The sequence below is a fragment of the Balaenoptera physalus genome (genome assembly GCF_965194825.1).
Source record: "Balaenoptera physalus genome assembly, chromosome: 9".
Lineage (NCBI taxonomy): Eukaryota > Metazoa > Chordata > Mammalia > Artiodactyla > Balaenopteridae > Balaenoptera > Balaenoptera physalus.
In genome coordinates this window covers 13,852,126-13,865,980 of record NC_138888.1, presented here as the reverse complement: position 1 = coordinate 13,865,980, position 13,855 = coordinate 13,852,126, and the positions used below count along the sequence as shown (strand labels likewise).

The 13,855-nt window shown below is 34.3% G+C and overlaps 1 protein-coding gene and 1 long non-coding RNA gene across 2 annotated transcripts in view; one reads left to right on the top strand and one right to left on the bottom strand.

Annotated features, from left to right (window-relative positions):
* LOC309667003 overlaps nt 1-13,855 on the bottom strand; it is a 1,042,512-nt gene that overhangs the window by 77,235 nt on the left and 951,422 nt on the right. The gene's annotated exons all lie outside the window — the stretch shown is intronic.
* On the top strand, nt 796-13,400 carry VIP (vasoactive intestinal peptide). Its single transcript, XM_082475742.1, has 6 exons — nt 796-5,458; nt 7,280-7,402; nt 8,362-8,466; nt 9,233-9,364; nt 10,186-10,274; nt 11,701-13,400. The coding sequence occupies exons 1-5, from the start codon at nt 5,352-5,354 to the stop codon at nt 10,229-10,231; spliced, it is 513 nt and encodes a 170-aa protein (XP_082331868.1). The 5' UTR covers nt 796-5,351; the 3' UTR covers nt 10,232-10,274; nt 11,701-13,400.

Genomic DNA, 13,855 nt, shown 5'->3' with positions numbered 1-13,855 from the left:
ACATCATTGTTTCCCATTGCCTCCACTGGTAACACCCCCTCTCTTTGTGGACTCATATATTCTGATCTCTAAGTCAAGGCGGGGGGGGGGTCACTGAGTTAAAGGCTGGTTACATGGAATGTGTGTATGGTAGAGGGAGGGGCGTGTGTATGGTAGAGGGGCATATGTATGATCATGACATTGTGAAGTAGATGAAATTTGTTCTCAAATCTTTAATACGTTCATGTATTTTATGATATAAGTTACAGGTGTACAGCATTATAATTCAGCTACTGGGTACACTACAAAGTGATCACCAGCACAGGTTTAGTTACCATCTATTACCATACAGTTGACCCCCTTCACCCGTTTCACCTACCCTCCCAGCCCCCTTACCCTCTGGCAACTACTAACCTGATCTCTGGATCTATGAGTCTGTTTTTGTGTTATTTTGTTTATTAGTTTCATTTTTTTTAAATTCCACATATGAGTGAAATCATACAGTGCTTGTCTTTCTCCATCTGACTTATTTCTGTTCGCATGATATCTTCAAGTTTCATCCATGTTGTCACAAATGAATTTCATTTCAAAAAAAGGATTTCATTCTTTTGTATGGGTGAATAGTTTTCCACTGTGTATGTATATACTACATCTTCTTTATTCATTCATCCATCTATGGACACTTAGGTTGTTTCCATATCTTGGCTATTATGAACAATGTTACAATGAAGGGGTGCTTTAGATATATGTATACATTATGTATATTACACATATGTATATACATACATGGATATTATACATAGTATATACTAAAAGTATATGTGTATATATATATACACATAAATATATATACACACATATATATTTCCTAATACAAGTTGTTGAAAACTAAAGACTTAAGAATATTAAGATAAACATGACTTCTTAAATATCTTCATAAATGGGAAGCTCTAGACCAGATGTCTACAGCTTTTCTGTGGCCCTTCTTTTCTGTGAAGGACCAAATAATAAACATTTTAGGTTTTGCAGGCTCTACGGTCTCTGTCACAACTACTCAGCTTGGCCATTGTAGCACAAAAGCAGCCATAGACAATACATATGTAGTAAGCATTTTCATGGTCCAATAAAACTTCATTTATGAGCCCTGAAACTTTACATTTCATATAACTTGCAAACAAAGTATTCTCCTTCTATTAACATTTTTCAACCTTTTAAAAATGTAAACATCATTCCTAGCTTGAGTGACAAAACCCAGAAAGTTGAGCCAGATGCGGCTCACAGCCAGTGGTTTGCAAAACTCTCATGTAGACACTCAGGATGACCCTGGCAAATAGTGGACAGGTCTCAGGGCTGAGTGTGAGTTTGGCTGAGTTAGGCAGGCAAAGCTGTCACATCAAGAAGCAGAAGAGCACAGCTTTAGCTTATCATCTTTAATAAGGACCCTCTATTAGCTCTTTTCACTAAGGAAGAAAGGGTGACTCTGGCTTTCTGCTTATTTTCTGAGCCTGAAAGCCCCTTCCATCTGATTTTCCTACATTCAGTATGTTTTAGTTTAGAATGTGAATTTTCTTTCTCTGCCTTTGGTCCAGTTGGTGAAAAAAGGAGAAAAAGATGCCAATGTTTTTATGAGGTTTTTTTTTTTTTCCTTATCTGACCTGTTAGCATCAGTAATAGTGGTAACAACAGTTACAGAAAACCACCGGTCCTTCATGGAAAGAAAGCTTAATCAAGATCAGAAGACCTAGGTTTCATCCCCTATTTGTAACTACCACCTGAAAATTACTTAAACTCTCTGGACATCAGTTTACTTACTTGTAAAAGAAGGGTCTTGGAGATCTGCTCTAGTTGTATGAACAACTGGTTCTTCTTTTTATAAATATCATTTTAATGAGAAGGCTTAAGGTAGGAAATAAGTTCTGCTAGAGATGTGGGAACATTATGGAAAGATATGCCAAAATAGGGGAAAAAGCAGATTTAAACAGTAAATTCACATTTGTATTTTTGTATTTACTGAGTTTTATAGTAACAAAGTATTCAGAATAAACTCAGCTATAGTAGTTTTTAACATGTTTCTTTCTCTGGAAGATTCCATAATTTATCTGGATAAAGAGCCTCTGGTTTACATCCATTTCCTTGAAAGAAAAGAGAAGAAACACATTTTTAAAAAAATTTCTGAATTAAGGCTTTTCAACCTGAAGATGGTGCTATGATCCCATTTTGAAATTCAGTTTTGATTTCTAATTTAAATTCATAGGAAAAAACGCAGTTCTTTGATTTAGTTTATTTTTATTCAGAGGTAATAAGTTTGAACTATTTCTCTTTATTTTTGTGTTTTATTATTATAATGGGAGAAACTGTCTTCACCATTGGAAAACCTACTGTAGTTACTCTGTGAATGCTAAGTACTTGCTTAGACCAAATAATAATCAACTTCATGTCTTTTTTCTTTTAGATTTTTCTGCTTACCTTCAGCACTGGGTTCCCTGTGACTCTCAATCAACTTATTTTGCTGCTGCTGTTCTCAGATAAAATTGCTTCACTGGGAATTAGGTGAGGAAGAACTAAGGATAAAAAAAATTCCATATGAGAATGATTTCAACCTCTAGTTTGTAATTATCAGGTAAAAAAAGATTTCCTGGAATTAAGCCACAGGAACTCTGGCTTAAGTCAGAGCTGTCAACTGGGAAACAAATTTCCAGACGTTTTGAAATTTAATTCATTGAATTTTTCTTGTAACTGGATTAGAAAATATGATTAAGCAAAGCAGGATATTCTTTTGCTGGATCAGTCTGACTTTGAATGAAGGAAATAGACACTGAAATCTTAAAGCAGAAGAAAGAAAGGGGGCTTTAGAGCTGTTACCCCTTGAGGGACTTACAAAGAAAAATATAAAAGAATACACACCCTGGCCATTTTTTTTTTTAAACAAAAGGGAGGGTAACATTTTACTTTGTTGTCCATGAAGTTGTTCAGGTAGCTGCATTTTTACCTTAAACTCTGATGCTAGGCTACTTTGAATTAAAAACCCACAAATAGAAATTAAGTGTTTATCAAAGTACTCCATAAATGCTTGCCAACTAGTTCTTTGTAATCACCTGTCAGGTGACTGAGCTGGAAATGTTAAAAGCTGGTATATGTGTGGTGTGTGTTCAGGAATATATATAATTTCACACAGTGCAAAACTTTAAAAAACTGATGAATTTAATGTTCAAAAATAAAGAAAAAAATGAACCTTTGGGACTATCCAGTATGATAATTTTTTTTTTGGATCATTTGAGGTTATGTATGTGAAAATGCATTAGGAATTATGACATTTTTATGCTAATGTGAAACAGCAGTACTGCTACTATTCTAAGCAACAGTGTGTATATTACAGTATCTTAGAGGCTTTTTGAAAATTTATCCAGAGACTTGTTTCAATATAAAGAAAAAGTAGTAATAGAAAGAATATGGAAAATTACTTCTGGATGCTTTTAAAATTAGGATAGATCTTAAGAAAGATTAAGTCAGGAACTACATGAATAGTATAAAAATAAAAAGGCTTTAGGGCAATTGATGCCTTATAATAAAGGAGAATTATAGTATGTCTGTAAGCATATGAGCCTAAGTATTTGTTGCTTTCTGCATCTGTTCCTGCACATAAAATTCTTATTTTCTGAAGGAATTCCAGTGGCCTTGGCCATAACACTAATCAGTCTTTTATTTCATTGCTACTCATTAGAGATTAAAATATTTCACATTAAGCTTGGTACCTTTTTTTGTTTAAAGAAAAGTAAATTTCCTCTTTATAGCTTACATCTTGAAGTTACTCACTATAAATTTATAAAAATCAGGCATAATGACAATTTAATAAGAACTTCAAGTCCTATTCATCCCATGAGAGTACTACTGTGACGTCTTTCAGAGAGCTTTGTGATTGCTCAGCCCTACGCCTAAGCCCTATAAAATAATGGGCTTTGAAATGCTGGTCAGGGTAGAGTGAAAAGCAGTTGCTGGCAACAGTAGCCAACCCTCAGCCAGTACCAAGTTCTGGTTCAGCTCTAAGGGCAAGAGCACCGGTGGAGACTTTGTCGGCCTCACGGGACTTCAGCACCTGAGACAGCTCTAATATTCTCCTTGGAACAGAAAGCTCCCAAGGAACACTACTCAACAAGGTAAGTGAAAACTTTACCTTTCTTCTTTTTTGTCTCCCCCTGCCTCTGGAACTTTTCTCAGGATATACTGAGTTTTTCTTTCTCTTGAAAAAGAATTTTACAGTGTTCCTCCTTTACAACAACAAAAATACAGGTTTCTAAGTCACCTGGTAAGTATAGAAATGCCTCAACTTCCCACATATGAATGGGTTTTCTGAATTCTTTAGTCGGAAAATGCTTTACCCTGCTTTTTCTTTTACTCAATGCCCCTTTAAAAATAATGTGTTAAAGTAGGGTTTTGTTTTGTTTTTTTTGGCTTGTATATAAATTTCTGACTGAAGGTTGAGTGGGTACATTTGTTTTGGAAGTTTCAACTTGTTTTTTAGTGCTGTTCTTTCTATTTCATATGTTAGTTATGTGAACTTAAAAAGCATTTATTTTCCTCTTTAAATTTAAATGCTGTGAGTTTTACAGACAGCACAAGAAACAGACATCAAACTCCTAAATTTCTATTTAGACACCATTTAGAAATGAAATGTGTAAGTGTATTAGATGTAAAAATATACAGGCTTTGTATTTAATATATTTTTCCTTTTATGGCAAAAATTATTTCAGTGGTAATATGTGGTTCAATGATTTTTTTGGTATTAATTTTCACTACTAATTGAGTTAGTTTGTTCAAAACCAAACTCTTTAAGGAGATTAAGCTCCATGTTAATTGTAACATCTACAATTGAAAGAGGAAAAAATGTATATACAAAATAATTTTATAAGGATATGTATATACATATATACATACATTATTAAATAGATGACGCTCCAGTTTTATATTAATCAGATACTAAAAACTTAGAGTGAAAGAAGAAACTTTAGTTTCTTGAAGTTGTTTCCTTAGTTAGAAAAAATACTAAACATGGATGTTACAACTCTGTTATAAGAAAACTGTCCCTATAGTTACTTCCAGTACTATAAAAGTATTGCATTCAATATATGCTTGTGCCTAGTGAGAGGCAGCAGTTGAAAAAGATCCTAATTTTTATTCAAACACCATTCACACACACAAAAACCTTTTTGATTTAAAAAGTAATCATATTGCAGTTTAACTCTTTCTGATGAAAATTACTTTTTCTAAACTCTGCAAGAGCCTTAAGATATTACTGCTAGACACTCAGAATTACCTTGCTGGAACATCTGTGGTTGGAAAAGCTGATGTGATTCTCTCCCTTTTGAGGTACAGAGATGGAAACGAGAAGCAAGCCCCAGCTCCTCGTGTTCCTGACACTTTTCAGCGTGCTTTTCTCGCAGACCTTGGCATGGCCTCTTTTTGGAGCACCATCTGCTCTAAGGTAGGTTCTCTTTCAATTCAGACAGTTGAACATTCCTTCTCCATGTAAATGGGAATTTCCTATGTGTTATTTTGGACAGCTCAATTTAAAAAATTATGTATTAGTTATTTAAATCTGTTGGTTGACATGTTAAGCAAGTTTTTTCAACTTCAGGTCAACATGATTATTCTGAGTCTTGGAATTCACTCTCAGGGCCAGAGAGACAGTGTCAATGACTAGTTTTATGGGTAGGGTGGATCACACTCCCAAGCAAGGCAGAAGGAGGGTTTGACTTTCCTTTCATTCAAAACCAGTTTTAGATGAGTAATGAGCTATTCTCCATTGTCATCTCAGTTCAGTTCAGTTTCTGTTGGAAAAACAGGTGTCTAGTTGCCTACCTCATTTTAGTTCATTTTCAAGATCAGTCAGCAAATAATCATAAGATGAGTAGTTGATTAGTGGAATATGCATAAAATCATGTTGCAGAATCAATTTGTCAATATTAAAAATTGTGGGATAATTGATCTACTGAGACACCCTCCCCCAATGAATGAATTTTAAGGGACTTTGTTTTTATCATAATTCCTTAGTTTTACTGCTCTCTATGTTGTGTTTCATATTTCAAGTTCATACAGTATAATACAACTCATCTTTAAAGCTTTATCTGAAATAAATTTATGCTAAGGAAGGAAACAGTAAGTGGAAACTACATTAGTTTCCTTCCAGTTTACAGGGACTACTATATCTAAGGACAAATAATCACTTCTTTGCTTATTTTCTTATTCCTAATTCTTTGTTCAAGGTAGGCTTATGCTCAATAGAGTAAATAATCTCTTAGCTGTTAGTGGTTCTCTGTGAAATCTGTTTAAAGCCAGATAATATGTTGCTTTGATAATTAAATAGAATGAGTCTATCTGAATGGTTATATCACAAGAGATGAATAATCTCAAGAATGCCGAAGTTTGCATTGATTGCTAGGCTTCATACTCAAAGAGGGCTGCTTGCTACTGTCTACCAGCTACTGCCTCACCAAAGAATACACAAGTGCCCGGCAGGCGACACACTCCTTAGAAGTTTACCCCAACAGTGAAAATATGCACACACATAATTTTAACAGTGTGCTGGTGTTCAAATTGTGCATGCATTCACAAGTATGGTCATATTCCATGTATAGGCATGTCTATGCTTAGTCTTCCAGTAAAGCATTGTATATCCCTTATTACAATTGTGTTACTACATAAGATTTGAAACAAAAAAGCTCGACAAAATTCATTGAATTTGAGTAACTATTCAGAGATGGAGAAAGTCTTCGGACTTGGTCAATACATAGAAATACATCACACCAAGGTGAATCTTTGAAGCAAAGTTTAGGGACTTAGAGAAAGAAAAATAGTTAATACTCAGCTCTTGAGAGATGTTGAGACAAGTAATACTGACCATCAACAAATACATGAATTGCTCCCAATTTTCATATTGAATATAAAAAATTTTCCAAAGTTTCTATTTTGTATAAAATCTTTCTACCTGTGAACATTGCAAAGTGAAGCTATTGCCAAGGAAATGTACTTTGCTTCATGCTCTGAAAGACTGAACTAAGTAGCTCTTCTGGTACATAAAGCCTGTAAAAGTTGTATGGCATGTATTTTATGGGATAAACAAAACTTCCACTATTTATACTCTCGTAAACCATAGAAGCCATTAAATCAATTATGCTATCCATATATTGTGAATGGGTGATATAGCCTAAGATTTTGAATAACTTATTTCAAATGTTTGTAAAACCATAAGCACTAGCTTCTGAGAAAGGAATGTATTATACTTTACAGTATTTTTTCCTAACAGGGTGGGTGACAGAATACCTTTTGAAGGAGCAAATGAACCTGACCAAATTTCATTAAAAGCAGACACTGAGGTTTTACAAAATGCATTAGCTGAAAATGACACACCTTATTATGATGTATCCAGGTGAGTTCATTTTTATTGTGTTTTATTTTAGAAAATACTTTTTTGAAATCTAAACATTTTGTTTTTGTGTCACCATGAAGCTACTCTCATAGCATAGCACTACAAGTTTCCATGTGTCATGGCTTCATTCAGCCTGATTTATTGAAGCTCTTGCTGCTGTACATGATTTTCATGTAGAGAGGTTGTAACAGGCCAGGCTGAGCAACTCATCCACTTATATTCTGTTGCATAAATTTTTAACAGCAGAAGATGTGCCGATTCTTGTAAAACTATAGCATTTATAGCATTCAAGAGTTTCACCTCTATGTAAAGAAAAGGTGTCTAATAACAAAAGCTATGCATTTCACGGAACCATTTGTCCAGAGCAGCATTCCCGTGTAGACAGGGTAACTCTATACAAAAGACAAAGCAAAAACTATAAGACAAAGCAAAAACTATTTCTCATTTGGATGGAAAATTTGCTTGATAGGCTCTATGATCCTTTCTATCTTAAGAGGTTTTGTTTCCAAATATTTTGGCAGAAGAAATAGCAAAAGGCATAAGAGGATTTTTTGCTAAAATCAGGATAATTTCCCTTTGCATATATCTTTATTCAGAATAGAAGAAATAAAGCACCATAAATAAATAGAAACTAAATACATTTTCCCACCAGTATTTCTTAGAAGAGAATTAGTTTTATAGGTTCTACCAGAGAATATTATTTTAATATTGAGATATGCTTCTAAAAAAGCTAATTTCTTTAATTTTTCAAACTGTTGGGCTGGAAATATAGATATAAGTCATTAGAATAAGTCGATAGATTATATTGTTTATTGGGTTGTTAGAAAACCTCCTTTTGGATTTAAGTTTACATGAGGAGCTTTCAAATAAGTTGATGTTTCTTTTATATCTAATGAGCCAAAATAATATTTTAGCAAACTATTTACAAAATAATGACTATCCTTTCTTCCTTGTTTCAGAAATGTCAGACATGCTGATGGAGTTTTCACCAGTGACTATAGTAGACTCTTAAGTCAACTTTCTGCCAAAAAGTACCTTGAGTCCCTTATTGGAAAACGAATTAGGTAAAGAGAATTTATTATTTTTTAAAAACATGTTATGATTATTAAATTTGACAATTATATTTTCACTGTAAACCACTTATTTACTTTATTCGAAATGGATAATTCTTGATAATGTTTAATTTAGTTATCAAATAATTTATATCTTCAATAAAATATACCAGGCCCATGGATTAAGAAAAGAAGTTTTCCTGGTAATATCATACTCATTGGCTCCAGACACACTTGTTTTTCTTAAATAATAATCATTTATAAATCTGCAAACAAACTGAACTAGACACAGTAAAAAATAAATAAGACATAGTACAAACTGAAGCAAATTTTAAGGTTAACCTTAGTGTTTGTGTTTTACTTCCTGCTCAAAGCAAACATTGGAAGATTCTGTCTTTAAATGGCCAATAACTGAATATGTAGAAGGTACTACTCAGAGTGGCATAGTTTCATAAAGAAGCATTTATTTTTTTAAAGAACTTTTCCTTCCAATGGCAGAGCACAACTTCAAGTATTCCCCATTTTTTTTTGATAAATTATTTGCTCAATTAGGACAGAATGTGTCTAAAGACACTCCCAGTAAAGGCCAAAGTATGTTGGATTATTCCTTGCTCCCCTATCCTTAAGCTTAGATGCATTTTTCTTTCAGTCTTTTTGTGATAGAAAATGAGTTGGGTGTTGGAATTCCTTTTTATCTGACTCCAAGAAATTCAGACCTTTGGTACCTTTATCATTTCTTGTTAAAATTATTTGGTTTCCTTATTCTCTCGTTTCTTAGCAATAGCATCTCAGAAGACCAGGGACCAATCAAACGCCACTCAGATGCAGTCTTCACTGACAACTATACCCGCCTTCGAAAACAAATGGCTGTAAAGAAATACTTGAACTCAATTCTAAATGGAAAGCGGAGGTAAAGAAACAGAGAACTTGCTAAAATGAGAAATTGTAAATGACTTTCAAAATAGAAGCTGCATATGGAGATGTCTCTCTCTCTCTGGCTCTGAAGCAGTAATTCTCAACCGTGGCTAACATTAGACTACCCTGGAGAATTTAAAAAATACTGATGTCTGAGCCTAACCCAAGACCAAGTGCCAGAAAATTAGTGGTTCTAGGGATGCAGCTCTAGACCTTGGTATTTTTTAAGAGTTCCCCAGTTGATTCTACTGTGCTTCCAGGGTTAAAAATGATGACTGTAGAGACATCTAGTCTGAGTCTGGGAACAGGTTTTATCAAAAGTGCTGATTTTTAAAACATGTAAAGGGCAGTCAACTAGCAATTTGGTACCACATGGAATTCCCTTTACCTGCATATTTAATATCTGCATTTTACCGAATTAAACCATGAATTATTTTGTCTTCTCAGATTCAGTAAAACCTATGTCTCTCCGTGGTGTGTAAATATCGGAGCACAATATATAGGACATGTGGTACTCTCTCTTTTTATTCCAATTATTTTTGTTTAGATGGTGAGTATGAAGGACAATTCTGTTTGGGTGAAATCAGGCAAGATGACTCTTTTTGCCCACCAGATTATAATTCTGTAAGAAAACTTTTAGACACTTGAAGATTGAAGAACCATTCATAGGTAATGACTCACCTGAAGGAGAATTGTTTAGCTCCTAGTGCACTTTACAGAGCACCTGGAACAACCTGGGTCACACATCACCTCTCTTTTAGAAGCTTTCTCATCCAAGAGCCTTAACATGCACGATTCTCTCTTTCTGGTCTGCAGCAGTGAGGGAGAATCTCCTAACTTTCTCGAAGAGATAGAAAAATGATGAAAAAGTTATTTGGAGCAAAGCTGCTGACAGCTTGCCAGTGGTGAGTATCACTGTGTGTTATTATATTCTAGCAGCAATCATCTAACTATTTAAGTAGCTAAGAGTCACTTGGTAAAAAACATCTTAGAGTTCTCTCAGTGAGACCTCATCTAAGAAGGACACTTCTACCTGAAGTGGACCCCAGCTTAGTAAACAGCTTGAAACTATTCATGCAGTGTTCTGCTAGCATGAAAGAGAAATCTCACAATGAGTAAACAGTTTGGTATCTCCTAGCTTACACAGACTCATTCCTATCCTTCTGATGAGATATGAAAAAAGGAGGCTGACTCACACTAATGAGAAAAACTGGCTTTCTCTTTGATAGTCAAGCCATGCTGCTTCTATTAATTTAAGGTCTAGTCCCATGATCGACTGTTAGCGTCTCATTTAATTTAAGTATAAGGAAATAACATAAAATTGCAGCGTGGCTCATTATTGTGAAAATACCAAGACAGTCTGGGTCTCACTGTGTTTCTTAAAACATAGTAAACTTCATGCAGTGAAAGTCAAATATAGCTTATTTAACCTATGAAGTGAGTGTAGGTACAACGACTCTAATAATATTCACTGTAAAATATTTTTTGAGTAGAGAAAACACGAATAAATTTTATCCTTTGTTAAGTGATAAGGTTGTTAGCAAAATTGTTTTTATGTGAACATGGACACAAGGCATATTTCTTTCCTGAGTTACATTACTGTTTACATTAGCTCATAAAATATTTTTATAATGCTTGGTAAGCCTTTAAAGAAATTTTATAGCATCACTATATCAGGTTGTCAAAAATTTCTCTAAAGGACTCCAAATAAATACTTTTGGTTTTGTGGATCCTATGGTTTCTGTAACACCTGCTCAACTCTGCTACTGTCACATGAGAGATACCTGTAAGAGAGATACATGGTCAGGGGTGCTATATGTGCCTATTCCTCACCATGCATAGACATTTCAGAGAAACAAATTCCCCAAAGGCTCAAAAAAGAAAGCGAGTTACATATAGCTTCTCGAAAAAATGTTTATAAAAATAAGGCTTTTCTAATAAATTAAGAAATACAATAGGCACTACAATATAAAGGAGGATTAATTACTCTGTCTTTTTATGAGTTTCCATCCTCCATTCTTTGCTTTTTTGAATGGGTGACATTGGACAAATTCTTTTAACAGGAAGTTTTGTTGGTCAACCAGTTGTGAAAATTACAAATGGGTAATTATTTATGACTAATTAGAGAACCCTTTCACATTCTGGCTTCCTTTCCAACAATAAGTCCTTTGGAAGATTCCCTCTTGATATCCCAAAACGTGATCCCCTCTCAAAAGCTGCTGATGAGGGGCAAGGACAAATATTTATCAAATGAGTGGAGAAGTAAATGAAAGTAAGAGGCTGTAAATAAAAATGTTTTTATGCTTAAATCACCATTTCTTTCTTTTTCAGAATTCTTGAAGGAAAACGATAAGCAAAGTCATCCTATTTTGAGTTCTACATAAGTAATTCAAGAAAACAACTTCAATATCAAAACCAAATAAAATATGTTGTGTTGTGAATGTTGTGATTTATTTTACTTAGATGTAATAACTGTGATGTTTACATTGTAAATATTATTTGTGAGTTCTAAAATTTGTCTTTAACTCATGAGAATCCTGTGATTTCATATGCTGTGTATCCTTTCTAACAAAAATATATTTAATGATAAGAAAATACTAAGTTACTTCCCATTATATGAGGTTTTTTGGAAGGGTAGTAATAGAGCAAAATTGATGTGTTTATTTATAGGACATACTTAACTATTCAAAAGAGTGGAGCAGACAATCAGCACATCTAAATTTGAATGTCGAGCAGATAGGATGCTGTGTTAAATAAACTTCAGAGTGTCTAAGAGAATACCAAAAACAAAGAGACATTCTTCAAAAAAGATTTTCAGAAAATGTTGTGGGTTTCCGCATTCTTAGGCAGCATTCATTTTGAATGAGATTTTTACATCTCTCAATTTTGGATCTCTTATTGCCAAAATCTCTCTTCTGATCGAATGTTTCAGTTAAGGAGAATGGCCTCTACTTCTGACACTGGACTTTTCCTTTATGCTTGTGTTAAGTATGTGTAACATGTAAACTGAAAGGAACATTTGTTTTTCAGTGATAAATATTTTTTCCATAATCTCTCAAATAATGCTTAGGTCATATCAGCTTTCTTCAGTGAAAGCACTTTTGGAGAAACAACTATTTTTCCAAAATGATTGTAAGAAATTAAATATAGAAAATAAAGACCTTTGGTTATCATTGCATACACTTTCTATTGTTTTGATTCTTTTAAACGATGCAGCAGTAATTCATTTTAGCTCTAAGTTTCCAGGAACTCGATAGTTTTTGTGATGTTTGAGGTAGGATTATGTTTGATTTTGGGTGTGTCCTAAAATAACTGTGACTTAAATAAGAGAGAAATTTCTTTCTCATACAAGGCCAGAAGTAAAATGTCAAGGGTTAGTATGATGGCTCTGCTCCATGAAGTCCTCAGTAATCTAAACCCCTTCCAGCTCACCCCTCATTTCCTAAGACATGGCTCTTTTCTTCATGATCCAAAATTGCAGCTAGAGATCCAGCCATCATACCCACATTTCAGGCAGCAGGATGCAGGAAGGGGCATGGAAGAAAAGGGAGCAAAGAGTACATGCTGGTTCTCTCTTAACTGATATCTTTCTTGAGTATAATAGAGTTTTATGGTCACAGTCATTTGCAAAAGAGGCTGGGAATTTTTTTTTTTTCTGGATGGTCATGTGCTCAGCAAAAAACTGGGGTTCTATGAATATAAAACAAGGAAAGAAGAGATTCATGCAGGGATTTTTGAAAATCTCAGGCTATGCATCTTAAATTCTCACCAAAAAAGCTTAACGAAATGACAAGGAAAGTGAGTGTCAGGTAGACCCTAACTATTAATGACGAATCATCATCACAGGCAAAACTTTGCTTGGTTTCATTTGCTAGAATTAGAACAAATGACTATATAAGGAGAGACTAATCTAGGACTACTACTGTAATTGTAAAACAGTTTACACAAGTTGAAGTGAATTGGACTAACTTTACCTTTTGTTCATATCTGATTCTACAAATTATTAGATCTTTGTTAAATGACTTTTCTATGCAAATCATTGCAGTGAAAACAGAAAACGTCTAGATGTTATTTGCACACAAGGAGCTTATAAAGATCAAATGGGGGCATAATTGTAGTGCAATTTGAATGTGAATCTAAAGAGTTTTAATTTTATCTTATTAATGGCAATATTTTCAACTGATTTCCTATTCCTTCAAGAAACATTTGTTGAATGACTATGATGTACTAGGTGGATATCTGAGAGAGGAGTGTGCTGGGCATAGGCAAGAGCAGGCTCAAGTGAGGGAACAGTCCTGACACATCTGCGGGATTTAAAAGCACAAGACAGTAAGATCACCCAGGGACTGAATGAGGCTAGAGAAGAATCTCAACACCTGACCCCTGGGTGTATTCATTCACTCAGGCTCCCATAACAAAGCACCACACATGGAGAGCCTTAAGCAATAGAAATGGATTGTTTCACAATTCCAGAGGCTAAAAGTCT